The sequence below is a fragment of the Taudactylus pleione genome, unplaced genomic scaffold (assembly GCF_031769625.1).
Source record: "Taudactylus pleione unplaced genomic scaffold, aTauple2 ptg001990l, whole genome shotgun sequence".
Lineage (NCBI taxonomy): Eukaryota > Metazoa > Chordata > Amphibia > Anura > Myobatrachidae > Taudactylus > Taudactylus pleione.
The window spans coordinates 6668242-6694607 of NW_028286386.1; the positions used below are offsets into that span (position 1 = coordinate 6668242).

Here is a 26366-nt window from a genome sequence, read left to right on the forward strand (position 1 = left end):
CTGATTTAGTGGCTAGCATTATTGCTTTTGCTCCTATTTTGTTATTCATTATTTGTAATTATTGTTCAGCATTTTATTTTTCGTAAATTGATTCAGTCTTGCAGTTTACATTGTAGTCTATTGCAGTGGTTCCCAAACTGTGCGCCACGGCTCCCTGGGGTACCGCGGCAGCCAGTGGCCAACCAGTGTTTTTCTTTTCTTGCGTAAAATAATTTTTTTTGCATGGGTGGAATAGGGGTTGGCAGCATGAAGTAGAATGGAACGGCGGGTGGGGGGATGAAAGCTTTTGCTGTAAAGCAACAGGCAGTGAATCCTGAGGCTGTCTGTTGCTGAATGGGAGATCAGGCAGGAAGTGTCTGAGGAGCGATGCTGCAGACGATAGCAAATAAAGGTAAGTAAAGGAGGGGGAACACAGACACATAGATGGGGCAAAGGGAGACACGAAGTGGCAAAAGGAGAGACATAATGGGGACAAAAGGATAATAGCAGTTTTTCTCCTTTTTTAAATACTTCTACATTGTTACTCAACTACTTAAATAAACGGGACTGCTCTGTAATTATTTTGGCTATGGGGTACCTTGAAAAAAATTATGGAGAGCTTAAGGGTGCCTCGAACTGAGAGAGTTTAGGGACCACTGGTCTATATCCTGGCTCCAATGGTAATGGGTCACTGGCATCACATGCTGTGCACCGGAGCATGCGCGATAACATAAGCAGCCAGTGACACCGGCTGGGTGCAGGGGGTTGTTTAGCGCATATAAAGTAAGCGTGTTTCATGTATGTTTGTAATCTCGAGGAGTGTCAATACACTGAAACATTGATTAATATATCCAGAGCCATTATTTACAGGTCTGAGTGCCGCACCTTTCCGAGACTAACATATATATATAAATAAATAAAACAAGAGATATGGTAAGAACTTACCTTTGTTATCTCTGTTTCTACGAAGTCCACAGGGTGACCTTTGGGTATAGCTGGATCCTGGATCCTCGGGCACCACGGAATTAAAGCTTTCAGCTGCTCCCAGGATGCACTTGGGTCTATCCTCCCCTATACCCCGCCCCCGAGCCACAGGCACCTCAGTTGGTAAGCAGCCCAGGCCGGAGGAGGAGACGAAACAGAGAGAAGGAAGACTGGAACACACAAGAACCATACTCACAGAAATGGGAGACGGAAAACCGGTGACCAGTCACAGAGCCCATATGAAGCCAGGTGCGTCAGGGCAGGTGCCCTGTGGACCCTATGGACTTCGTAGAAACAGAGATAACAAAGGTAAGTTCTTACCATCTTTCTTGTTTTCTACTTCAGGGTCCATAGGGGTCCACAGGGTGACCTTGGGGATGTCCCAAAGCAGTCCAACTAAGGGCGGGGACGCTCCTGTGCTGATAGGAGAACCCGGCGCCCAAAGGATGCATCCTGAGAAGCAAAGGTGTCAAACGCATAGAACCTCAAAAAGGTCTGAATGGAAGACCAGGTGGCCGCCTTACACAGCTGAACAGCAGAGGCACCACGGCTAGCAGCCCAAGAAGGGCCCACAGACCGAGTGGAATGAGCCTTAACAGAGGCTGGAACAGGTAACCCCTCCTGCATATAAGCCTCAATAATAACAGAACGAAGCCAACGGGCCAGAGTCTGTTTGTTGGCAGGCCAACCCCTCTTGTGAAAACCAAAGAGGATAAACAAAGAATCCGACTTCCTCACCGAACTAGTCCGGTCCACATAAACCTGGAGTACACGGACAACGTCTAAGGAAGCCTCCCCAGCCGAAAGATCAGGCGACTGAAAGGCTGGTACAACAATTTCCTGATGAATGTGGAACCTGGAAACCACCTTAGGCAGAAAATCAGGACGAGTGCGAAGAACTGCTCTGTCCTGATGAAAAACCAGAAAAGGGGGACGACAGGAAAGCGCCCCCAACTCCGAAACCCTCCTGGCAGAAGCAATTGCCAAGAGGAAAACCGTCTTAAAAGTTAGCCACTTGAGCTCCACTGACTCCAAGGGCTCAAAAGGAGAACCCTGTAAGGCCCGAAGAACCACCGCCAAATCCCACGGGGCCACAGGTGGCACAAAGGGAGGCTGGATTCTTAAAACACCCTGGAAAAAGGTGTGTACATCCGGCATAGCAGCAATCCTGCGCTGGAACCACACCGACAGAGCAGACACGTGCACCTTCAGTGAGGAAAGACGTAATCCTAAATCCAAACCCGACTGAAGGAAAGCCAGAATACGCAAAACCCGGAACACTTGGGGATCATATCTTCTGGCCTCGCACCACTGAAAGTAAGTGTGCCACACTCTGTGGTAGATCCTCGCGGAAGCAGGCTTGCGCGCCCTCAGCATAGTAGTAATAACGGAGCTAGAAAAGCCCCGAGACCTCAGCACGGCTGTCTCAAGAGCCACGCCGTCAAAGATAGTCGACCCAGATCCGGGTGAAGACAGGGCCCCTGAGACAACAGGTCCCGTCGTTGAGGTAGGAGGTACGGAGCGTCTATTAGATTTGCGCCTGTGTCCCTTGTCCTTGACCCGTATACGGGCAGCTTGTGATTGTGATGGGACGCCATCAGGTCCAGTTCCGGCAGCCCCCACTTGTGCACGAGTAGTTGGAATACCTCTGGATGAAGCGACCATTCCCCGGGATGCACGTCGTAACGGCTGAGGAAGTCCGCCTCCCAATTGAGGACTCCCGGGATGAAGACTGCCGAGAGAGCTGGAAGATAGCGCTCCGCCCAAGCCAGGACGCGGGAAACCTCCGACATCGCAGCTCGACTGCGAGTCCCTCCCTGGTGATTGATGTACGCCACCGTGGTGGCGTTGTCCGACTGCACCTGAACTGCCCTTCCGTGAAGAGCGGTGCCGGACGACTGCAGGGCTCTGTACACTACCCGCAGTTCCAGGATGTTGATGGGAAGAATCGCTTCCTCCGCCGACCAACGACCCTGAAGTGACAAGGAGCCTGTCACCGCCCCCCAACCCCGGAGACTGGCATCTGTCGTGAGCAGAACCCACTCCGGGATCAAAAGGGGCGCCCCTCGAGGAGATGAGCCGTTTGTAGCCACCAGGCCAGGGACAGACGCACCTCCGAGGACAACACCAGCATCTGAGAGCGGATCCTGTGTGGCAATCCGTTCCATTCCGAAAGAATCAGCCTCTGCAGGGGCCTGGAATGGAACTGGCCAAACTCCACCATGTCGAATGCCGACACCATGGACCCCAAAACTCTCATCGCTGAGTGCACCGACACTCTGCCCCTGCTCAGACAACTGTGAATCCGCAGCTGTAAGGAGGAGACCTTCTCTGGAGTCAGAAAAATCTGTTGTTGACGAGAGTCCAGAAGGGCCCCCAAATGAACCATCCGCTGAGATGGGATGAGGGAGGACTTCTTCCAGTTGATCAACCACCCGTGCGCCTGTAGACAAGCGACCGTCAGGTGGAGATGCTGGATCAGTATCTCCGGGGAGCTTGCCAGCAAGAGGAGGTCGTCTAGATACGGTAGCAACCGTATCCCCTGGCTCCGAAGGTGAGCCGCCATGACCGCCATCACCTTGGTAAATACCCTTGGTGCTGTGGAGAGGCCAAAGGGTAGAGCCCTGAATTGGTAGTGGTTGTGGAGAATAGCAAACCGCAGAAACCGTTGGTGCGAAGTTGCTATAGGCACATCCCCAGAATGATGGAACGCAAAGTTTCCATCCTGAATTTGGGAACCCTGAGAAATCTGTTCAGGAACTTCAAATTGAGGATTGGGCGAAGAGAGCCATTGGGTTTCTGCACCAGAAACAGCGTAGAGTAATACCCCATCCCACGTTGAGATTGTGGCACGGGTATAATGACCCCCGCCGTCAGCAAGGCCTCCATGGCTTCCTGAACCTGCAAGGCCTTGGTTTTGTCCTGAGAAGGACTCGCGCAAAAAAACTGGCGAGGCGGCCTGTGCCGAAAAGACAGGGCGTACCCCTGGGAGACCACTTCTCGCACCCAGGCATCCGTGGTGATATTGTGCCAGCACTGGGCGAATTGAAGAAGTCGGCCTCCCACTCTGAGGTCCCCCAGAGGGAGGCCCACCCCATCATGCCGAAGGCTTATCTTCTTGCTTGGAAGAAGGGCGCCTAGCACTCCAGGCTTGCTTCTTTGGCTTTGAGGAGGTCTTGGTTGCGGACTGCCTCGGGAAGGACTGACCTTTTGCCTTGCCCTGAACCCGAAAGGAGCGAAAGGCCGAGCTCCGGACCTTAGCAGGTGTCGTAGCTGAAGAGAGGAAGGCTGACTTGGACTTTGCCAGGGAATCTACTATTTTGTCCAGGTCCGGACCAAATAGTAACTCTCCATTAAAAGGTAAGGCCTCCAAGCCTTTCTTTGAATCAGCGTCTGCTCTCCAAGACCTCAACCACAAGGATCTGCGAGCAGACACTGCTGCCGCCGAAACCCTAGAAGTCAGCAAGCTAGCATCCAAAGATGCTTCTCCAATGTAGGAAGCGGCATCTCTCATCTGTCCTAACAACGCCCACTGGACATCCGGAGCTTCATCCGTAAACGTATTCTCCAAGGCGTTGGCCCAACCCTCAATGGCCTTGGCCACCCAGGAGATGGCCATGGACGGCCGGGCCACAGCCCCTGAGAGAGAATAAATAGACTTTAGACAAGTCTCCACCTTCCTGTCCGTAGGATCCTTCAGCGAGGATATAGACGGCAATGGCAAAGTAGCACTCCTGATGAGGCGTGTTACATGGGAAGGCGGAGTTTCCCATTTCTTACAATGCGCCTCCGGAAACGGATAGTTGGACGCCAACCGCTTCTGTGGCAGGAATCGCTTACTGGGCGTCTGCCAGGCCACCGCCATGTGATCCGTCAACTGATCAGACAAGGGAAACGCTGCAGAAGTAACCTTAGCTTTTTTAAAACTAGGATACCTCGACTTGGGAGCGGGAGCCTCATCCTCAATCAGAAGAATGGCCCGCACCGCCCTAACCAGAGCCCGCACATTGATGGAAGACTTAATGTCTACCTCCTGGACTGAGGCATCTGAGGCTGAGTCATCCTGCACCTCGCCATCATCCGAGGACCCCTCAGAGACCGAAAAATGCGCAGCCTGCGCCATAACTGTGCGTTTAGACGCCCTGGAGAGCACGTCGCTGCGCAACATCGACTGAAAAGCCGAAGATGCTGCCGCCAAATCTTGGACAGTGTGGGAAAGCGCATCCACCCAGGGTGGAGGAGCTGCCACAGGAGCCTGAAACAGCACCACAGCCTGCTGCACCACCGGGGTGGACTGTATATACATTGGCAACCCCGCATAGGGACCAACAGGCTGAGACCCCGGGGGAGTCTGCAATAATTGTGGGACACCTGGGGAAAGGGGGATGGTAGGCTGGGGCAACGCCCTAGTAGGGACGGCAGTCGGGACCGACAGACGGTCCGCGATGGACACCAGCACCTGGGAAAACATCGCCCCTGGTGGCTCCTGCGACATAGGAGGTTTAGACGTACCAGGGATCGCCTGGCACCGTCCGCACAGGCCGTCCTGCGACAAATCCTCCCTATCCACTCCTGCAGAACAGCGCCTGCAGGATAACAATACCGGAGCCACGGAGTGCTCAATCTCCTCCTCAGACATGACCGACTAAATAATTAAATATATAGTTATGACACAGGAAGAAAACGTGGCCACAATATGGTACTGTGTAGCACACAACTGTATGTGACGGACCTCACAAATACGTGATCTATATAAGTGAGGTCAGTAGAAACACCCTTCCCCCGCACACCTGTAGGGCTTGTAGGAGAAGGAAAGGGATAGGTATAGGCTGACAGTAAGTAGAAATTAGCATAGACAGGCAGCACTAGCAAAAGTCACATACCATGCAGGAACATATACTCACTGCACCTTTCCACTACAATCAACCTGCCCAGATTCAGTGTCTGGGAGGGCTATAGTGCTGTGTACACTGTCCTTGTCAGGGGAGAGGTACACAGGGGGACCGGTCCGCGTGTTCCCTGAGCATCCGCGCTGCCACAGAGAAAATGGCCGCTGGAGACCTCAGAGGAGGAGTGGCCGTGTAACTGCAGCTCAGCGACGCCAGACTACGTGCTGAAAGGCGCGCTGAGCTGAGGGGAGGAGCCGCTAGACAGGGAAGGCTTCCTCCCCTGGCTAGCATATTAACCCCCGGGTTGCCGGCATCCCACTTGCCTTATTTATCCTGGTGGTCTAGTGGTCTGGCGGGGTATGCCTCCGCTCGAGTGGGGGCCCGCCGCCACCGCTAGCGCCCCCGGTCTGTCCCCTAGAACCGGGGGCATGGGACTGCATTTTTAAAAGGAACCCGCGCACCGCCGCTAATCAGCGGCGCGCGGCTTACCTGGATCTCCCCGGCAGCAGGCCCGGGGGAAACCAGAGTCCGGCTAGTACAGACTCTGGCTTCCCCCGCCGCGATCCCCAGTTCAGTGCCGGCGTCACGGCGCCAGCAGGGAGGAGCGGCAGCGTGGGCGTCTGTACAGACAGCCCATCGCTGCCGCTCTGAAGAAAAACATATTGAAAATAAATTTAGAAAAAAATAAAAAGCTTTAGGGGGCTGCTCCCCCCGCAGGGTGACCCGACTCCGGTTGGGCACCATCTTAAACTGAGGTGCCTGTGGCTCGGGGGCGGAGTATAGGGGAGGATGGACCCAAGTGCATCCTGGGAGCAGCAGAAAGCTTTAACTCCGTGGTGCCCGAGGATCCAGCTATACCCAAAGGTCACCCTGTGGACCCCTATGAAATATATATATATATATATATATATATATATATATATATATATTATATATATGGTACTAAATCAGCATTGTAATCAAGCAAAAAAAATTTTTTTTTTATTTTTTTTTTTTTATTCAGTTTGTACCTTAACCATGAGCAGGAACAAGCCATAGCTTTGGTAAACAGATCAAATCAAACTTTGGCGCAAATGGCTCCACCTGCTGGAATACTAAGCTTTGTGTTTTGACATTTTACTACTTAACTAACCACATTAATATTTTTTTTCTGTATTAGTATTCTTCACCACTTCTTCCAAGACGCATTCATGCACCTGCCGCGGCTATTTGAAAACCCCCATTACCTTCAGCAGGCCAAATCGGGGGTACCCATAGTGATCCCCCATCTCAGACCATCTTTTGGTGGGTGACAGGCTGATTTCCCAAAATCTCAAAAGTGACAGGACTTTACGATACTTATCTTTCCGCCGGGTCCCATTTTCACCGATTCCTAATTGAATATGGGGATAAGCTGGCACGCGCCAGATACTTTATCCCAGGAAAAAAACGGCGATGATGGTGAAAAGTCTGACCTCAGACTTTTCGCCTCAAATTGAATCAGGCCTATGTTGCTTACACTTTTTTCTTTACACACCTTGTGTTACCTTACAGGGTCACAAAAACTGTCAAAGGTTCTAAAGTACTTTTGGAAATCTGTAAGAAAAGAAGAGAGAAAACAAACAAAAAAAAAAAAAAAAAAAACAAACCTACAGAAAACATAAAAAAAAATATATATCTGTATATCGCAAAGGCCTGAAAAGGTGATATTCCATTCCCGATTCCCAGGTCCTTCTTGATTGTCAGCTGTGTAAGTGTTGCTTTTTTGGTTTATTTTTTTTTATTATTAAGGAGATTAATGGTAATATGTAGTTCTTGAAATGTATCAGGTAAGGAAATATATACAGATTGAGATCTACAATAACCTTACATGCAATGATTTTATGAATTGTAAACAAAAGATAGTTTTCACAAATCATCTTTTCATTGATAAAAATTCTGCCTTTGTACAAATTGTTCAATCTGGTATTACAAACGAGCTGAGATACCCGGCGTTGCCAGTGTTGAAGACTGGACCCTGAAGTACACCTGTAGCCTTCAAATTTTTTTTTACATTGTCCCCGCCTATAAATTAGATAACTATGCAAATTAGGAGTGACAGCGCAGGCAGCGTATTGTCATACCGTTTGGAATGGGGTATATCAGGAGCAGACTGATTTACAGAAAAGAAATTAATATAGCTTCCAAAATCACTTGAGATTTAGAAATTGCTGCACCCCAATTTAGCTGCAGACAAATATGCTACTGTAGTTGCTGACATGTTAGCAGCTAAGATAGCTGTAATATGGTAATGCGTTACGCCTACTGCATGCGTTACAAACTGGAGCTGCGGCCAAGGACGCATCGGATCATCTGCAATCCCTTCGGCCGGCTAAGTGACCATGGGGTCAAGCAGGCCAGCCACCACAGATGAGTAAAAGAGTCCAGGCCATCTCCATCAGCCGACAGAGATCCTGCCCCCCCCCCCCAATACCGGCGACATGCCTCCGTTTTGGGAAACGGAAGCTGTTGCCACCTGCTCCCCAGTCAATCACAGACAGTCTGCTGCCGGACTGGGTGCAGGATTGCAGACCTGCACTGCACATACGCAGTACAAGTTAGGTTCATGCAGATTCGAAATAATCGTGAATCTGCATGATCCCGGTCACTGCGTCCCCCTGAAATCACTCTGCAGACTAATATTGAAGACCATGACTAGAGGGGGAATACCAGGACTGGAATCCTGTTCCCAGATAGAAGGGGGCCAGTCTACAGTGGTACTGTGTGTCTGCGATCAGTCTCCATATGCTAAACTTTGCCAGGATCAAAGATTGTGGATTGATTATGCTGTCTACCACAATCTGCATGTATTGAGTGCTGAGCTGCTATGAGCCTGCCAGAGTGTGAAAGTTATGTATGAAGCTAGCCCCTCAGCCCCATAACCTGTGTAATTTAAGAGTGTCACTGTTTTATGGGATTGTGTGACAGTGTATGGCCCTGACGAAGTTCAAACCTAGGCAAAAACCTAATCCTGGTCAAATTCCACCACCATGCCAAATTTGGTGGAGCCAGGTATAAAACTCTGCATAAAGGACAAAGGCCCTCATTCAGAGCCGCTCGTTAGCGGCAGTACGCTCGTTCCGAGCGATGTTTGCACATCTGCGCATGCGTACGGTTTTTAGTACGCATGCGCGAACCAGTCAGTGCGGCCAAAAATCGTTTGTACGCTATATAGCGAGTGCCTGCTATTTTGAGTGACAGAATGAGGCGTATGTGGGTGGTAACAGGGGAAGGTGCTTGAAAATGGGGAGTGGAGATCCGAACGCAGGCGTGCTTAAAGGTCAAAATGGGCGTATTATGGGTGTGCATAATTAATATAGCAGCGTCATTTACCACGTCACTGGGTTATTTTATAGCCAGAACTGCTCGCAAATTTGTGGTAGCAAACACCAACCACAAGAATAGCGAGCAGTTCATACGCTGGTCGATGTACTCGATTAATCTAATAAATAGCGGACATGACGTATGGTGCGAGCGGCCAGGGGGCGTTTTTAACAAATAAACGAGCGTATGTTTTGCTCGCTCGTTCAGACTTAGAGGTGTGAACAGACTGCAATTTGCGAACGGATCATTTGAATAGCCACCCCTTGTTTTTGAACGAACGACCGCAAATAGCGAACGGCTCTGAATGAGGGCCAAAGACAGACACACTTTCTCGCTTATTATATAGATTATAGTAGTGATCACTTATGACAATCTCAACAATTAAGATCTTGTGTACCACAGTCAAATCATTATGTGCCTCTCAGTCAGATGGCCGACAAGAACTATGTCAACATTCATAATGGTTCAACATGTCAACAGGCACCATGCTGACATCTGAAATGTTGACATGCTGAAGGTTAGGGTTAGACACTAGAGAGTAGGCATTACTATTAGAGATAATGGGTAGAATACTCACTGGAAAGAAGCTGCTAAGACGTTGCCGCCAGACTGCTCCGCAGCACGTGACCTGGGACCAGGAAGACTACACTGCTGCCACCCCCGAGAGATTGTAAGAGACCATTCATATCAAATAAATCATCCATTTAGACATGATGAATGTTGACATGGACACTGTTAACTGTCAACCAATCATACCACAACCCACCCTAAAGCAGCATGCACATGAGAAAAACAGGATTTTGGTACTTACCGATAAATCCCTTTCTCCGAATCCATAGGGGACACTGTAGTGCATAGACGGTGCTAAGTGGGAGCTGGTACCTTAAAGTTTTAATAAGTGTGACTAGCTCCTCCCCCGCCAAGCCCCAGTCTTAGCAAAGTGTGCCCAAGGGGAGCTGAGAAAAAACAAACAAACAGAAGAAAAGGAGGAGGCGAAGCAAGTACACAGAACATATGAAAAGGTTGAAAAACAAAAAACAGTAACACAACCTTCAACATCAAGCTAGTCTCTAACAGACATAACATAAAATGACCCCAACCCTGGCAGGAAGGAACAGCGCAGGGTGGGCATCCAGTGTCCCCTATGGAATCGGAGAAAGGGATTTATCGGTAAGTACCAAAATCCTGTTTTCTCCTTCATCCACTAGGGGGCACTAGAGAGCATAGACAGTGGGGACGTCCCAGAGCTCCCATTACGGGCAGGAGAGCGCTGAGAACCCTGCAACACAGACCGGCCATACTGCGCTGCAGAGGCCGCACATGTCAAATCTATTAAAAATGAACAAAAGTATCCTGGCCAAACTAAGTGGCCACTCGGCAAAGAGAATCCATGGAAACCCTGCAAGCAGCCGCCCACGAGGAACCCATGGAGCAAGTGGAATGCGCTGTAACAGAAGGCGGAGGCTCCCGAGATGAGGCCAGATAGACCTGTCTGATTGGTAGACGAATAAAGCGTGCCAGCGACGGTTTGGAAGCTGGCCAAACACGACAAGCAGCATCATACAAAAAAAAAAAAATAAATAAAAAATAGAGAGTCCATTGTATGTCTGGCTGGAGTCCTTTCCACATAAAAAAAAATTAAGAATCTAAACAACATCCAAGCATTTAGACGAAGGTTAATCTTGTGGAAAAGCCGGTACCACAAAAGGATGATTGATGTGGAAAACCGAAACCACCTTTGGAAGAAAGTAAATTCTAGCCCGGAGTTCCACTCTGTCCTCGTGAAATAGCAAGTAAGGAGGGCGACAGGATAGAGATTCTAATTCAGCCCACCTCTTGGCAGAGGCCAGTGTAAGAAGAAGAGTTACCTTCCACGTAAGGTATCTTAACTTCACCAACTCCAAAGGATCAAACAGAGGAGACTAAGAAGAAAAGTACGAGATACAAATCCCATGGATCCGTAGGAGGAACAAAAGGTCGCTGTACCTGCGGTATCAAGGCCAGCTGCTTCTGGAAGAAAACAGTTAGTGCTGAAATTTGAACAGTCAGAGAACCCCACCGCAGACCGGCTGAGAAAACTGCTTGCAGAAAAAGCAGAAATCTGGCTTGGGTGAATTCCGTAGACCTTCTACGTTCACACCCTGAAACGCAAGTCTTGCAAATATGGTGGTAATGTTTAGAAGTAACTTTCTTCCAAACTCTAAGCATAGTAGGGATTACCCTGGATGGGATCCCTTTACGTCTAAAGATGGCCCTTTCAATAGCCACGCCGTCAAACAAAGCCGCCTTAAGTCTGGACAGACTAAAGGACACTATAGTAAGAGATCTTCTCTTAGAGGCAGAGGCCACGGATCATCGATCCGCAGAAGTAGGTTGGAATACCAGGCTCTGCGAGGCCAATCCGGAACTACCAATAGAACCCTGGCCTTCTCCCTTTTGTGCGTTGTAGAATCCAAGGGAGAAAAGGAAACAGAGACAAATTGGAATTGCCACGGCGTTAACAGTGCGTTCACTGCCACTGGGTCTCTTGCCCGGGAGCATTAGAAAGGCAGTTGATGATTTTGTCTGGATGTCATGAGGTTGACCTGTGGAAGACCCCACCGTTGGACCAGCTGTTGAAAAACTTGCGTATGTAGTGCCCATTCCCCTGGATGCACGTCCTGCCGGCTGAGGTAGTCTGCCTCCCGCTACTCTACGCCTGGAATGAAGATTGCTGAGTGCCTTGGCAAAATTTTCCAGCCAGGTTAGAATTCGGCTTACCTTTCCATAGCTGCACTACTTCTGGTGCTGCTTTGTCTATGTACACCACTGTCACAGTGTTGTCGGACTGGACCCTGACTGCTTGGTCCCACAGGTGACCTGCTCTGAACAGCGTAGAACACGGCCTGCAATTTCAATATGATTCTCGGTAGAGTCGCATTCTGTAATGTCCAGCGGCCTTGGAAGTGATGTTCCTGAATCAACATTCCCCCATCATCACAAACTCGTGTCTGTGGTGAGAACAGTCCAATTCCACACTCTGAATCCCTTTCCCTCCAGTAGCTGTACAGAGTTCAACCACCAGAGGAGGGAAACCTGAGTTCTGGGACTTAAACTTACCTGTAGGTGAAGGAAAAGATGGGATCCCGTCCACTGATCGAGGTGGTCTTGCTGAAACGTCCTGGAGTGAAAGCGTCCGTAAAGGAATGTGCTCGAATGACGCAACCATTTCACCAGGATTCGAATGCAGACATGCACCGAGACTTGGCGATGTCGAAAGACCGTCCTCACAATCTCCTGAATGGAATTTTCTATGATCATTCCCAGAAACTAGCCTCTGCATCAGTTGTAGGAGAGACTTGGAAAAATTCAGGATCCACTCATGATGAATGAGAAAGCTTTGTGATATTCTGTAGTAATTGGTCCCTGGAAATGGCCTTCAGCAGAAGATCGTCCAAGTAAGGAATAATAGTGATCCCTTGTTTCCGAAGGATACAGATAATCAGTTTCCGTAGGGAGGCCCTGACCTTTGTGAATACCCGGGGGGCTGATAAGCCAAAGGGTAAGGCCTAAAACTGGAAATGTGAGCATCGAACTGCGAATATCAAACGCCTGGAGAGGCAGCCAGATAGGAAAGTGAAGGAAAGATGTCCTTGACAGCAAGAGATACCCTGAGTATGCCTTCCTCTAGGCCGGCAATCACCGACTGAAGGGACTCCATCCTGAACTTGAAAATCCTTAGGTAAGGATTTAGATCCTTCAAGTTCAGAATAGGTCTGACCAAACAGTTCGGCTTCAGAACCACGAAGAGACTGGCGGTGTCCGGGAACGTGGACCACCACTCTGACGGCTAGGAGCTTGTCTATATCTTGCTGTAAAACGACACTCCTGTCGTAATTTGGTAAAAAAAAAAAATTGAGGTGGAGGTTGAAACTGAAAGTCGAGGTTGTATCAGGGATGAGATCCCGTACAAATGCGTTCGTACAAGATTTTGTCCCGAAGATGCGGTCCCACTCTGGGGTCCTCCAGGTGAGAGAGAAGCCAGTCATGCACTAGGCTTGGTAGTGGATTTAACCTCAGGTTGATGAAATGTAGGTGCGGCTCTGCCCTGACCTCTGGAACCACGGGAAGTCGATGGTCCTCCTCTGAAGCGACCACATGAACATCCCGGAGGATGAAAGGACCGAAACAAGGGTCCCTAGTAAGGGCTTCCAGGTGGGGGGGGAGCCGTAAAAGGAAGACAAGTGGAATTAACTCCGGCTATCTTGAGAAATCCATTTATGTTCTACAAACAATGTACTTCCCGTGAATGGAAGTGCTTCTACTTAGATGCATCCGCCTGGCATTGTCTATGCCACAGCACCCTACGTGCTGAAATCACCAGAGCTGAATTCCTGGATGCGATATTGCCAACGTCCTTGGACACCTCACCCCGGTAAGTCGCGGCTTCACCTATATGCTCTAACGGAATAAGCTCCTCCCCCGGCAGCTGTTCCTTCAGCCAATTGTTTTGCCCAAAGCTCAATGGCTTTGTTAGTCCAGTAGGAGTCGAGTTCGCCTCCTGAAACTGCAATACCTGGCAAATTGCAGAAATGAAAGCCTCTATCCCCTTGGATACCAGCTCAAGACTACTCCTGGAGTTCTTTGGGCGAATCTGAAGCATATTCGCCTGGCATATTCTCCTTCTCCGAATCATCCGATTGGAACAGTCTTTTTTTTTTTTTTTTTTTTTTGAGACCGGTGGAGAGGATTCCGTAGTGGTATTGGAAATAGCCATGGCTCTTGAAACCCTCCCTGTATTTCGCCAAAGATCTCTTCTAGAGTGACCTGTAAGGCGCTCTCTCTTTCCAAGAAGCTGCTCTGCAGAGAGAGAGAGAGCGAGGATATATCGGATGTTATAAGTGTAGTGAAAAAGGTCAAAAGAGGAAAGTGAAATATGGAGTCATGAGAGAGTCACATCCTGATAGCGCTCCTAGCAGAGCCAGACAACGCTAGGCATATGAGGAAATAACCACTGATAAATAAGTAGTTACTGAGCCCTATAAATGCTCTCCTGACCTGCCTAAGCCCCACTGTTTTACTTACAGTCCAGGCAGGCTATCAGCTTCCTGCAGCAGCGATGTTACAGTCTCACACTGTGCAGCTGCCGCTATTTCTCCGTATAATGGCCGCCAGCACACTTCAGAGAAGCGCTGGTGCCACTGGGAGGAAGGTGCAGGACTTCGGAGCCAAGCTCCGCCCCCGCTTATGAACTCATGTATAATTCATAAGAGCGCGCTGTGAGAGGGAAGAGCCCGCTCAGCTCTGAAATAGCAGTACTTCGAAGGTAAGCTCCGCCCCCACTCATGCATAATGCATTAGCGCGCGCTGTAAGAGGGAAGAGCCCGCACAGCTCTGAAATAGCAGGACTTCGGAGCCATGCTCCGCCCCCCGTTCATGCATAAGCGCGCGCTGTAAGAGGGAAAGCCTGCACAGCCGCTACTGCTGCAGAGTGACTCCGTTAATCGGAGTCACTCACTGCTGCTATTAAAACACCGCCTGCTGTGTAACCTGGCTACCTCACTAGTTAAGCTAGCCTGGACATACTCACTGGCTGCCCAACTGCCGGCGGCGGTGTGATCAGCAGGGGACTCAGTGCGCACTGCGTGCAGCGGCATGCAGTCTCCCAGAGACAGTGGTTTCTTCCTGTAGTCAGGTACCCCAGGCAAACTGCAAGCAGTTGCGAGTGGGTCCCTGCCGGCAGTCTCTGACTAAGCAGGCTGGCAGTGGCAGATGCTGCCCGTCTCCTCAGCTTCAGCACAACAGCGCTACTGATAGAAAGCCTAACACCCCAGAGCATCTGGTATACATGACCAGCTCCATTCGGGCACAAACTAAAAAGACTGGGGCTATAGAGGGGGAGGAGCTAGTCACACTTATTAAAACTTTAAAGTGCCAGCTCCCACTTAGCACCGTCTATACCCCACTGTCTATGCTCTCCAGTGTCCCCTAGTGGATGAAGGAGAAATAAGGGTTAGGTCTTTGTTTTTAAATAAAAGTCAGGCTAGAAGAAAAAAAAACAACCGATTACCATTTTACTTGATTTGCTTCTTCAGGCTGCTAGTAATAATTCTGCAGGTTGTCCAGAGTAAAGTCACATGATGTAGTGGGCAGAAGGGCTATTAAATGCCCTTCTGGGCTATCTGCACTGTGTACAGTAAAATTCTCTCTCTACCACAGTGATTCCCAACCTCGGTCCTCAAGGCACACTAACAGTCCTGGTTTTAGTGATATCCATGCTTAAGCACAGATGGTTAAATCAAAATAACTAAGGTACTAATTAAGTCACCTGTGCTCAACTATGGCTATCCTTAAAACCTGGACTGTTAGTGTGCCTTGAGGACCGTGGTTGGGAACCCCTGCTCTTCCATGGCAAGAGCATGATAGAGACAGAGGCACTTTCTGGCAGTCATGCTGGTCTACCCTCAAACAATAATTAACAAGAAGATTTGTATAAGGACAGCCAAGTAACGCAGATGCGGTCTTAAATAAAGTACCTCGACTACTATATAAATATTTTTTTTGAAAACTAAGTAGGCTAACTGCTTTACCTCACAAGTAACTTGTGCAATACAGTCTGCATTTTGTCCATGTAAAACAAGCCGTCAGATTTGAATCAAACTTGCAGTATAGGCATCTTTATTAACTTGAAAAATGTCTAGGGTTGTTTAAGATATTAATTCCTGATGTTTATTGTAAAGCTAAAATAAACAATTGGAGAGAAAAGATGTAACATTGCAAAAAGCTATTTGTTTTCTCCACATATTCCATTCATATTAGTACAAAACTGCAAGCCAATCACATTCGTAGAGCTCTAATTACCTACCAGGTAAACCTGACCATATAAAGAGTAGTCTATCATTATTAGCTGCTCTAAATAGTGTATTTAGCCATTATTTTGCATTAAACTTTTGCAACAATTAGCATAATTGAAAGAATATCAGTAGACAAATTAGTTTTAAAACAGAATCGAAGTAGAGACTCCTACCATTTGTAAAAACTGTATTATTGCATGATACACATGTCAAATCACTGTTCTTTCATTAGCTAAACCTCTGATGCACATCATGTATGGACAATGTATTGTATGTTAACCAGTTAAACTTACAAACAGAAAGTTTTAAACGTTTTCCAAAAAAAATAAAAAGTCACAAAATGCTCCTTCAGAGAGAGAGTCCAAACTGTACATAAAATAAAAAAGTTCATTCAGTAGGGTAATGGAAGTGCTTGAACCTCTTCCAGACAATCATTGTATACGTCTTGGTATTCGCTGTTTGGCTTAACCAGTATTACACAGGTAGGGCGCTTGGAGCCGGCAGCAGCACCTAAGTCCTGTAAGTAAGAAGAGGTTGACATTAAATATTGCACTGTGCTCTCCATGTGTCCTGTATACTAGTTCCTCACTGGGCAGCACTGTTGCTGATGTGACCCATGAATGCCAGCACATCAGAGATAAATGTAATCCCCAGAAAATTGTGTGGCATCAAGATGTAGCCGGGTGGGGGCCTTTGCAATAATGAAATAGTAAAATCCGGACCTTATCTTAATTTAACCTCGAGATTAAACATTTCATATATCAATTCTTGCATTCATATATGAATTCTTCTCAGGGGCCCAGTTGTCTGCAGCTTTTTTATAATCCGTCTGTAGGATCTGGTCCCCTCTAAAGTAATCAGCATCAGATTATTTAGTGTGCTCTGCTTCATGCAATTCCTTAAAAAGCTCTTAATTTGTGTCAGAGTAGAAAATCCCCTTTCACATGCAGCTGTGCTTACATATATAGTCAGTCCAATAACAGCTAGTTTTGAGAAGTTTGAAAAGACTCATTGAGTCCAGTTGAAAATATATGCATTAATTGTTTATTTGGACACAAATGTTATCTTTAACAGCACCCAGATACTGTCCCACTTGCTTGGCTACACTGAAGGCCCAGTAACAAACCCGCAAGCCGTGTGGGTGGATGCAGGAGGACCACTCTCTTTACGGGCAACTGTTACCGCCGACAATCGCGCTCTTCCTTTTAAACTGGGGGAGGGATCTTCTCTGCCCTCCAGTCCGACGTTCCTAAATGAAACGACAGTGCAGCGCCAGACGTGCCGGACAGACCACCCGAGAAATAAAGTGAACTCCATCAAATATTGATCTGTAAGATTTGGTTGAAATTGTTCTTTAATATGTCTCCATCTTTAATATCAGCCTGTAACTCACTGGTGTGTCTCATCACTATATCTTCATATCTTAATGCTGAAACCTGCTGGAGTGCTAATGTAAAGGCCCTCACTACCTCTCTCAATGTTACTGTAATTAGAATTGCTCAGACAACACAACTTAACTAGAACTTCAAGGAACTAATCCTGATAAGTCTTGGTTTGGCCATATATGTAAATCAGAAAGAGCAGCCCATAAACATCTGAACTAACAGTTAGCATTACACAAGGTGGTCTTCCTGCTCAAACCCCTGTTCAGACATCATTTCAAAGAGTTTAAATAAAAAAAGGTTAATCACGTTATGCTGTAGAACTTTTCTTAAAAATTAACAATATGGTAGAGATGTAATGTTAACTCCTTCCAAGCTTACAATAATTTTATTAGATTTATATTATGGCTAATGCAACTGCTAAACGGTGAAAGTTTATTTTTAATAACTCACAGATTTGGTATACTCACAGATTTGGATGGGATGTACGCATATGGAATGGACCGATCCTCGCACATAATAGGTACATGGCAGTAAACTTCAATAGGAAGTGTATCACCAGCAAGTACGACAAAGCTGAAATAGAAATGTAACAAACATGTTTAAAATTATATTTGTGTTTTTTTTATTTTGTAATTCCTATGTTTTCCAGCACTGAACCATTTATCTGTGTCACTGTATAAATACAAGCAGCCATATTGGTGTTGCCTTGCCACATCATGTGTCTGCACCATGCTGAAATGGAGCAATGCTACTAATGGCTAAAATATGGTGATAAATGATTAAAGTGTTATGAAGCAGTACATTTTGGTCAGTGCATTCAGTGATGGACATAGCTTCTTTATCTAATTGAAATATTACTAGCTCTTTGCAAATTCCTATGTACTTAACATTACCATAATATTCACTTATGTTACGCCAGTATAGTCCGCTGCGCTTTTACAATTAGGGTAACAAAGTAACAGAACAGTAATAAAACTACACTGGGTAATAACAGACAGAGGTAGGAGAGCCCTGTTTGCAAGTTTACAATCTATAGGATACTAAAGCCCATCTACTGAGCTGAACCACCACAAACACCTGTTTAACCAGTATGTGTTACAAGGTAGCTAAAATAGTACTCTACCATTACTTTTATCATTTATTTATGTTTACTGTCCTTAAAGAGTTACTTTGCATATACCGTTTATATAGTAGAGTGGTTCGCAAACTGAGTGCAGTGTCACCTTTCAGGTGCCATGGGGAACTTGCAGGGGTGCCCTGGGTTGGTGGTCTAGGATCTAGTCAAATGATTTATGGTCAATGTGATTGGCTGCCAACAGCCCTGGTTTTGCCCACCATAAAGTAAGTGGCAAACAGAGGCACAACAATGTCCACCACATTACTTAACCCAAGAATGATAGGTAAACACAACTCATTTAATAACACCTACTCTGGGGTACCCATGACTCAAGAAAGCAGCCCTTTTGAAAGTTTGAGGACCGCACACGTTACACCAGTGCTAGGCAATCTATAGGGTGAACACATGATCTTTCAAGTCTCAATGGGGCAGATTCAATTCACAGCGTGATGTGAAGATCTCCGGGAAGTTGGTCCCGGAAATATTTAATTCAGCGCGCTGTTAAGGAGACTAAAGGATTTCTTCTCACACCCTGCTGAGAAATACGACTAAAAGTGCCGGCCGTAATGCTGTTTGCCGGCTTAGCGCGGCACTAACAACCTCGCAGCCACCACTTTATTTGAAAAATGGCAGTTAGAGTCACTAAATTCCCAGCTTTAGGAGCGGTAACCAGCATTCAGCAACTTAAGTGGTTTTAGTCAGACATTTGTTTTAATTACTACATTTAAAGAAAGAATGTAGAAGCTTACCCTTTCTCTCCTTTATTGATGAACTTCTGCACCTCTTTTACTCCTCTGCGAATATTCTTATGTTTGGCAGCTGAAATGGAAAGTAAATGTTTGCTGAAGATCATGCACCTGGTAATTGCAATAATCAAAACACAGGAACTAGAATGAATGAATGTTGGAGAACTATTATAGCATGATAGATGGCTGGGTGAGACTCCTTACTCAGCAGTGAATATGGAAGACTACAGCATGCTAATTAATGACAAAACATGGTAAACAGGAAGGGTCTGTCGACAAGAAAAAAAATGTGTTTAAACCAATCTTGCAGGTAGTTACTGCTGAGTACGGTGACAATTCAGATACTTTACAGATATACACGGCACCAAATACTAAGGGGGGGGGGGGGGGGGGGGGAATGCAATTAGATGAGTTTTCAAAAGGAAAAAAAAAAAAAAAAACTCACTTCACCTTCATGCACGCATCCGAGAGACACACAATTCAATTAGAAATGCAAATTTGCACTACTCGCAGGGTGCGAATTTTGTCCTAAAAGTGAACAGCAAAAATAGCAAGAAAAAGTGGGGAGACCATCTGGGATCCCCCAAAAAAGTGAAAAACTTTGTTAGCAGAATCATGTAGAAGACTGTAAGCGGCCATAAGGAAAGTACTGTATGCTTTTAAAAAGGTGTCAAATGTGTTCGGATTGTGCGAACAAAAACAAGTGCGTATACTCTGAAAAAGAAATGCGAATTTGGAATGGAATTGCAAATGTAATTGGCAAGGCTAATTTGCAGTGATTTCACCTTGCGGGACCAAACTCGCACCTAATTGAATTCCCCCCTAAGTGGTTTACTAACCAATCTTGCCTTAGAATACTAGTCAGATTTAAATCCTGTGGTAGAACTGCTGTTTGGCAAATAAACACCTAAGAGTACTGAGGGGTGAATCCAATTAAACCTTCCCCCTCCCCCCTTGCTTAATCCGCAGAGGGCGACCTTTCCTCACAGCTTCAGGAGCTGAGGAAAAGTCAGTGGAGAAAAAAAAAAAGGGCACCTGCAGGTTGTTAACTATCCTACATTAATACCAGACAAACTTGTTGCATGTGTATAGATGAATTTCATAGCACAAATACTGTATCTGCACTTCTTTGATTCCATCTGACGTCTTTTGTTTTTCATGAACAATATCATAAGGGAAACTATATAAAATTCCAATTTTTCTTCAGTGTATAATCATCTTTGGACAAATTAAGGATTTAGGACTTCCAGTTGGCAGTGTTCCAGGCATCTCTGGTCCCCACCGGAGACAGAGTGAAGCAGCGGGTGCACTGCCAGAACACAACCACACTAGACGAGGCTCTGTGTGCCCTTGCTCCTGTTCACCTCTGATTCCCTGCAATAACTGAAGCTGTGAGGGCCCTGTGATAAGTCCACTTCTGGGAGGAAGGCATCTCCCTGCAGACACCAGTGTCCTTTATCTCTTCTAAGTGCAGCTGTTGAGGTGCAGAACCAGATGCTTTAATCCCCTCTGGGCTCGCAGTATTGGTGCTGGCTGCCAGCTCTAAAAGCCTTTTTTTTGGAATGCTGACAGCTGGCTCTCTCACATACTGGGCTTATTGAACCAGGACTACCATCTTCAATCTGCTCTGCTGTAAAAGGTACTGTCATTGACAGATATAGCCCAAATTACTTTACAAGCCTCTCACTGTTACCTGGATTTCAGTCATCTCTCACTTGCTGTCCTCCTCTGCTCTCCATTAGCCATGCTTTGTCCCTCATATGTTGCGACGTCCATGGGGTGATTCTGCCTATGTAACCATCTCATGCTTCAAGTATTGGGGAAGGTGACACTTTTCATCATAATTTTATGTAGCGCCACTATGTAAAAACAGTCTAAAACAGAAGATTTCACAGAAATCTCCTGCAGAAGACTAACTACCGCAGCAAGCTGCAGACTGCAGTCCCCATTATTGTCAATGGGTACTTAAGTCTGACATCTATGTACAAGACTGATGCCTTTGGGGGTATCAGATGAGCATTCTATGGTTATGTGGGAAAGTGTGGTGGCATGTGTGGAGGTCTGGGGGGGTATGTGGGGAGCTCTGAAGCATAAATTACAATGGGACCCAGAAATGGTCAGGTAGGACCCCATTTTTTTAAAGTGGCAGGTCCCTGGGACCCACATATTTTGTCGCTGTGCGCGATCACTGCCAGATCTCAATCCAATTGAGAATCTGTGGTCAGACTTGAAGATTGCTGTTCACAAGCGTAAACCATCCAACATGAAGGAGCTGGAGCAGTTTTGCCTTGAGGAATGGGCAAAAATCCCAGGGGCAAGATGTGGCAAGCTCACTGAGACTTATCCAAAGTGACTTGCAGCTGTAATTGCCACAAAAGGTGGCTCGACAAAGTACTGACTTTAGGGGGTGAATAGTTATGCATGCTGAAGTTTTCTGTTATGTTGTCCTAAAAGTTGTTTGATTCACAATATTAAAAAAAAAAGAAAACTTCACAGTTGTAGGCATGTTCTGTGAATGTAATGATGCACACCTTCAAACAATCCATTTAAATTACAGGTTGTGAGGCAACAAAACATGACAAATGCAAAGGGGGATGAATACTTTTGCAAGGCACTGTATTTACATATCATCTCAAACTCGGTCCTCAAAACCCCACACGGTTCACGTTTTGCAGGTCACCTAACTGGTACACAGGTGTATTCATTTCTCACTGACATTGTAAAAGATCCACAGGTGGAGCTTATTATTTCACTTGTGATTCTGTGAGGAAACATGGAAACCATGCACTTTTTGGGGTTTGAGAACCTGTGTTCTAGAGGGACTAAGCAGGGATGCCCTTTATCTGTGAATCCACTGCTTTGTATTTTGCACAAATGGGACTGTTTCAGAGTACATGGGTGAGGTCTGTTGAGGTCACACTTTTTACGGATGATCTGCTCCTATATGTATCCAATCCGGAAAGGAGTTTTCCTTTAGTCATGGAAGAAATATCACAATTTGTCTCAATTTCAGGCTTCACCATCAATATAGATAAATCTGTAGCTCTGTATCTGGGTAATGGAATGCAGCCAACTTGGAGTAGATCTTTGGGATTTCAATGGGCTCCCACTTATATAAAATACTTTGGGATTATTGTTTTAGACAATAGAAGCTCAATATATACTAAATGTTCATATCATCATGAAAGCAGTAGATGAGATTACGAATTGGTGACACCTTTTCATTTCTTTTTTAGGTAGAGTATCTGCTTAATATGATTACCTTTCCGAAAATGTTGTATCATCTCCATTTTATTGTCTTGGTCTGACCGCCTGTTCACTAAAGGTGTCTTTAGATGCTTTGTTTGGAAACGTTATAAATCTAAAATCATATCGCTATTTTGAGACGCACTAAATCAACCGTTGGGGTCAACTTCCCAGATCTTGAGCTAAATAACCAGACATGTATTTGTAGATATGTCCATGAGTGGATACACCAGCGTGATCTATATGTGAACACTGTCTTGGAACAACAATTTATTTCTTTAAGTTGCATAAATTGGCTTTTTTGCAAGCCCAGCACGACACACATTGTTGTCTCTTCTGTCACCTGTTGATATCTCTAATAAATTAGACCTGACTCTTTCTAACCCCCAGGCTTTACCCTCTACAATTATTATAATACAATAACTTACATTTTCACACTCATCCCGGGAGCTACATCGCTTCGCTTCATGTAAGCAAGCATTCAAGCAAATATAGAAAACAGTAAAATATTAAGAAATAGTAAAAAAAAGCACCATTTTAATGATTAAAATACTGAAAGGATAGCATTAAACTATATGTATGTATGGCTGAAAGCCTATACAGTATTTAGTTGGAAAAAAATGTGAAAATTAAAATAAAGTTAAGAAAAGTTCAGATAAATAATAATTATGCTAAAATTTAATAAATAAGCCATATTTCAGATACTGAAAGCCATGACAAACTGCCAACTATATGTCTTAGCATAATAGATGCCCAATAAAGCACAATAATATTAAGCAAATAACTTATGATTGTGTAATATTATAATATACCGTATATACTAGAGTATAAGCCGAGTTTTTCAGCACATTTTTTGTGCTGAAAAAGCACCCCCTCGGCTTATACTCGAGTCATGCCCGCATGGTACGCAGCTGAGTAGTGTACCATGCGGGCCGCGGTGCAGACTGTGTCTCTGTGTGTAGCGCTGACTGGACGGAGTTCGGTCAGCACTACACACTGCCAAACACACAGCCGTCGGAGCCGGCAGCTGTGTTTGTTGTAATCAGCAGCCAATGAGAGTCTGTCAGACTCTCATCGGCTGCTTCTGCTCCCACTGCGGGAGCCATCTTCCGGCTCCCGCAGTGGGTAATGAGAGAGACGCACGCTCGCTGAACCGCATGGGAAGGAGCCCCCTGAAAGGGTCCCCCTACCTCCCCAGTCTCATCACTGAACCCCACCCACCTGCCCGAGATCTCAACAGAGCAGCATTGTGACTACTCAATAAAAGATTTTGCCCCAAACTGCTGTGTCTCGCTGGCCTCATTTTGATCATAATCCCCTTTTCACATTACTCCAAACCCAATCACACCCTCCCTCTCACTCCCAAACCACCACAAGAAACATTCCAATTAACACCACTCACAAACACACACAAGTCATCACCAATAGTTTCATACATACAAACCGTGTGTGTGTGTGTGTGTATATATATATATATATATATATATATATATATATATATATATATAAAAATCAAAAATACACACAAAAAGGTTTTGTATATTTATTCCCCATCTTCACTAAATTTATTAACATGCAACAGAAACAGTCAATATGTACAGATCAGACTGCGCGTGTTCAGTGAACAGATTACAGAGTTCGCCATATAGCGCAAAAAATACAGTAAATCATAAAGGGACATTACAAGGTAAGTAAGCAAAATTTCAGGTTGGTGATAGGTTTGCTTCAGTACAGTTTTCAGGGACACAGTAACCACTGACAATAACAGGCCTTCATGAGAAATCTAAAGGTGCATATCCACTACACGAGAGTGGAATGACTATACGATTACAATATCGTAATCGTTCATTCTCTGCAGTGGATAATGTGCCCACACTGAACGGTATGTCGTTCAGTGCAGGCACCCTCCCTCATCCCCGAACATGCACAGCCTGACGATCTCGTCAAGGTGGCCTGCATGTTCAATGACAAATGCAGACATCGACCAGCGGGAGCACGCATCACTGGTTGTTGCTGGCATAATTACTGCACGATTAATGAACGATTGAACGATAATGTCAATCGTTCAATCGCTAATTTTTCCTGTGTAGTGGATACAAGGATAATGGTGCGTACACACTGTACGATCGCTGACTGATCTCCCTGCACCTTCCCGGTGTGCTGGATGATCAATATCAATCATCCAGCACACCATCAACCCACTAACGACAGGCCAGCGACCCGCGATGTGTATGACATGCCCAGGTTAGCCTGCATGCACGGCTGATGGAGGTTATTGTTATCGTCCATACATGCCCACGCATCGCTGGTCGTTTGAGGGTTGGAAGGCACAACAAAAAAAAAAAATGATCTGAACTATAAAGATTTTGTTCCTTTTTATCGTACCGGGTGTACGCACCATTAGACTTCTACACAACAATTTGGTAGATTGCTGATAACATTAATAACCCCTTTTTTCTACTGAAAAAGTGGTCATCACCGCTTAGTAAATAATATACCCCTCCACAGCCACACAATATCCGAGCTACATTAATGTCCAATGAAGAAATGACTGAGCACATACTGTATTGATCCTAAATGCATCCTGCTGCATCCAGGGTCCATCCAACATTTGTTTTGTACTCATTAGCAATAGACATCATGTCTAACGGGAGGGGACCGCCTATACTTCATTCACCCCCCAGGTTAAAAAATTATATACACATGAGAGAGACGTTTGGTGCTCTCCCGGGTAATCTATTACTCTCCCCAGCCACCCACCTTTCTTAATGCACTTGTACAGGCGCTTGGTGAGCTTCCGTCCCGCCAGCGGCTGTGCGATGGGGTTAAGGTTGGCTAGCATCTCCTCATAGGTCTGCTCCGGGGCCGGCTCCGTCTCCTCCACCTCATCCGGCCTTTCCTTCTTTACCTTTGTCATATCTGAAAGGCGAAAGTACCGCTGCCGTGCCGCCTACACCGTCACCGCGTCCGACTCCCAACACACGTGTCCCCTACAGCACTCACTCTCCCCCGCTGCACACACGTGTCCCCTGCACCGCGCACTCACACTCCGTCCGCTTCCGGCGCACATCGGCTTCCGGATGTGGAAGTACGGTGACTCTGGAAGAACATCAACAGCCTCTATTCTAGTCATAACCTCAACAGCATGCATGCAGCAGTGTATACAGTATATTATCACACAGAGTCAGAGCGTACAGCAGTGATTCCCAACCTCGGTCCCCAAGGCACACTACAGTCCTAGGTTTAGTTATAGCCATGCTTAAACACTGATGGTTAAATGAAAGTAACAGGTACTAATTAGTCACCTGTGCTCAAATACGGGTGGGCTGTTAGTGTGCCTTGAGGACCGTGGTTGGGCACCCCTGGCATAGAGACTGCAGTCTGTAATATTAGGCAACAGATATGCGCAGACCAGCATCTGTATGTACCGTGACACCTTCATGGTGTGTTTGGCTGTTTTGTTTTCTCATGTGTAAGTGAGATTATATAGATTAACAATTCCCTTTATACCTCGCTGTTCCCACTTAGGGCAGGATGTACCAACCTTAGGGTATACATCCCGCCAGACATCGCATTGTTACTGATTGCATATGTACTAACATATGCGATCAGTACAGCAAAGGACAGCTCTTCCGATAAGAGCTGTCCGGAAGAGCTGTCCTTTGTGATCAGAGATGCGTCGTGAACTTCCGAATTTATGACCCAGTAGTCCATCTGCACATGCCCAGAGTGACGCGGTGGCTGCAGGGCATGCTGGGAGGGATCCAATTAGATCCCTTATACCAGTGCGATGCGTTAGAAGCCCATAGGCTTCTATAAGGTGACGCCAGCGTTACCCTCCACAT

The 26366-nt window shown here is 46.3% G+C and overlaps 1 protein-coding gene across 1 annotated transcript; it reads right to left on the reverse strand.

Moving 5' to 3' along the window:
* Positions 1-15822: 15822 nt before the first annotated feature.
* Positions 15823-25623, reverse strand: NHP2 (NHP2 ribonucleoprotein). The gene is made up of 4 exons (XM_088465419.1): positions 25282-25623; positions 19279-19348; positions 17880-17985; positions 15823-16544 (listed from the first exon to the last, which is right to left on the reverse strand). Exons 1-4 carry the CDS (start codon positions 25436-25438, stop codon positions 16419-16421), a joined length of 459 nt encoding a protein of 152 aa, XP_088321545.1. The 5' UTR covers positions 25439-25623; the 3' UTR covers positions 15823-16418.
* Between the last annotated feature and the right edge of the window lie 743 nt (positions 25624-26366).

Bases quoted from the DNA above. Each gene is read 5' to 3' on its own strand.
- NHP2 (XM_088465419.1), bottom strand. From the start codon at position 25,438: ATGACAAAGGTAAAGAAGGAAAGGCCGGATGAGGTGGAGGAGACGGAG. The intron at 19,349-25,281 runs GTGGGTGGCTGG...TTTCCATTTCAG, and splicing joins GTACAAGTGCATTAAGAAAG to CTGCCAAACATAAGAATATT. The intron at 16,545-17,879 runs GTGAGTATACCA...TCTTACTTACAG, and splicing joins CGTACATCCCATCCAAATCT to GACTTAGGTGCTGCTGCCGG.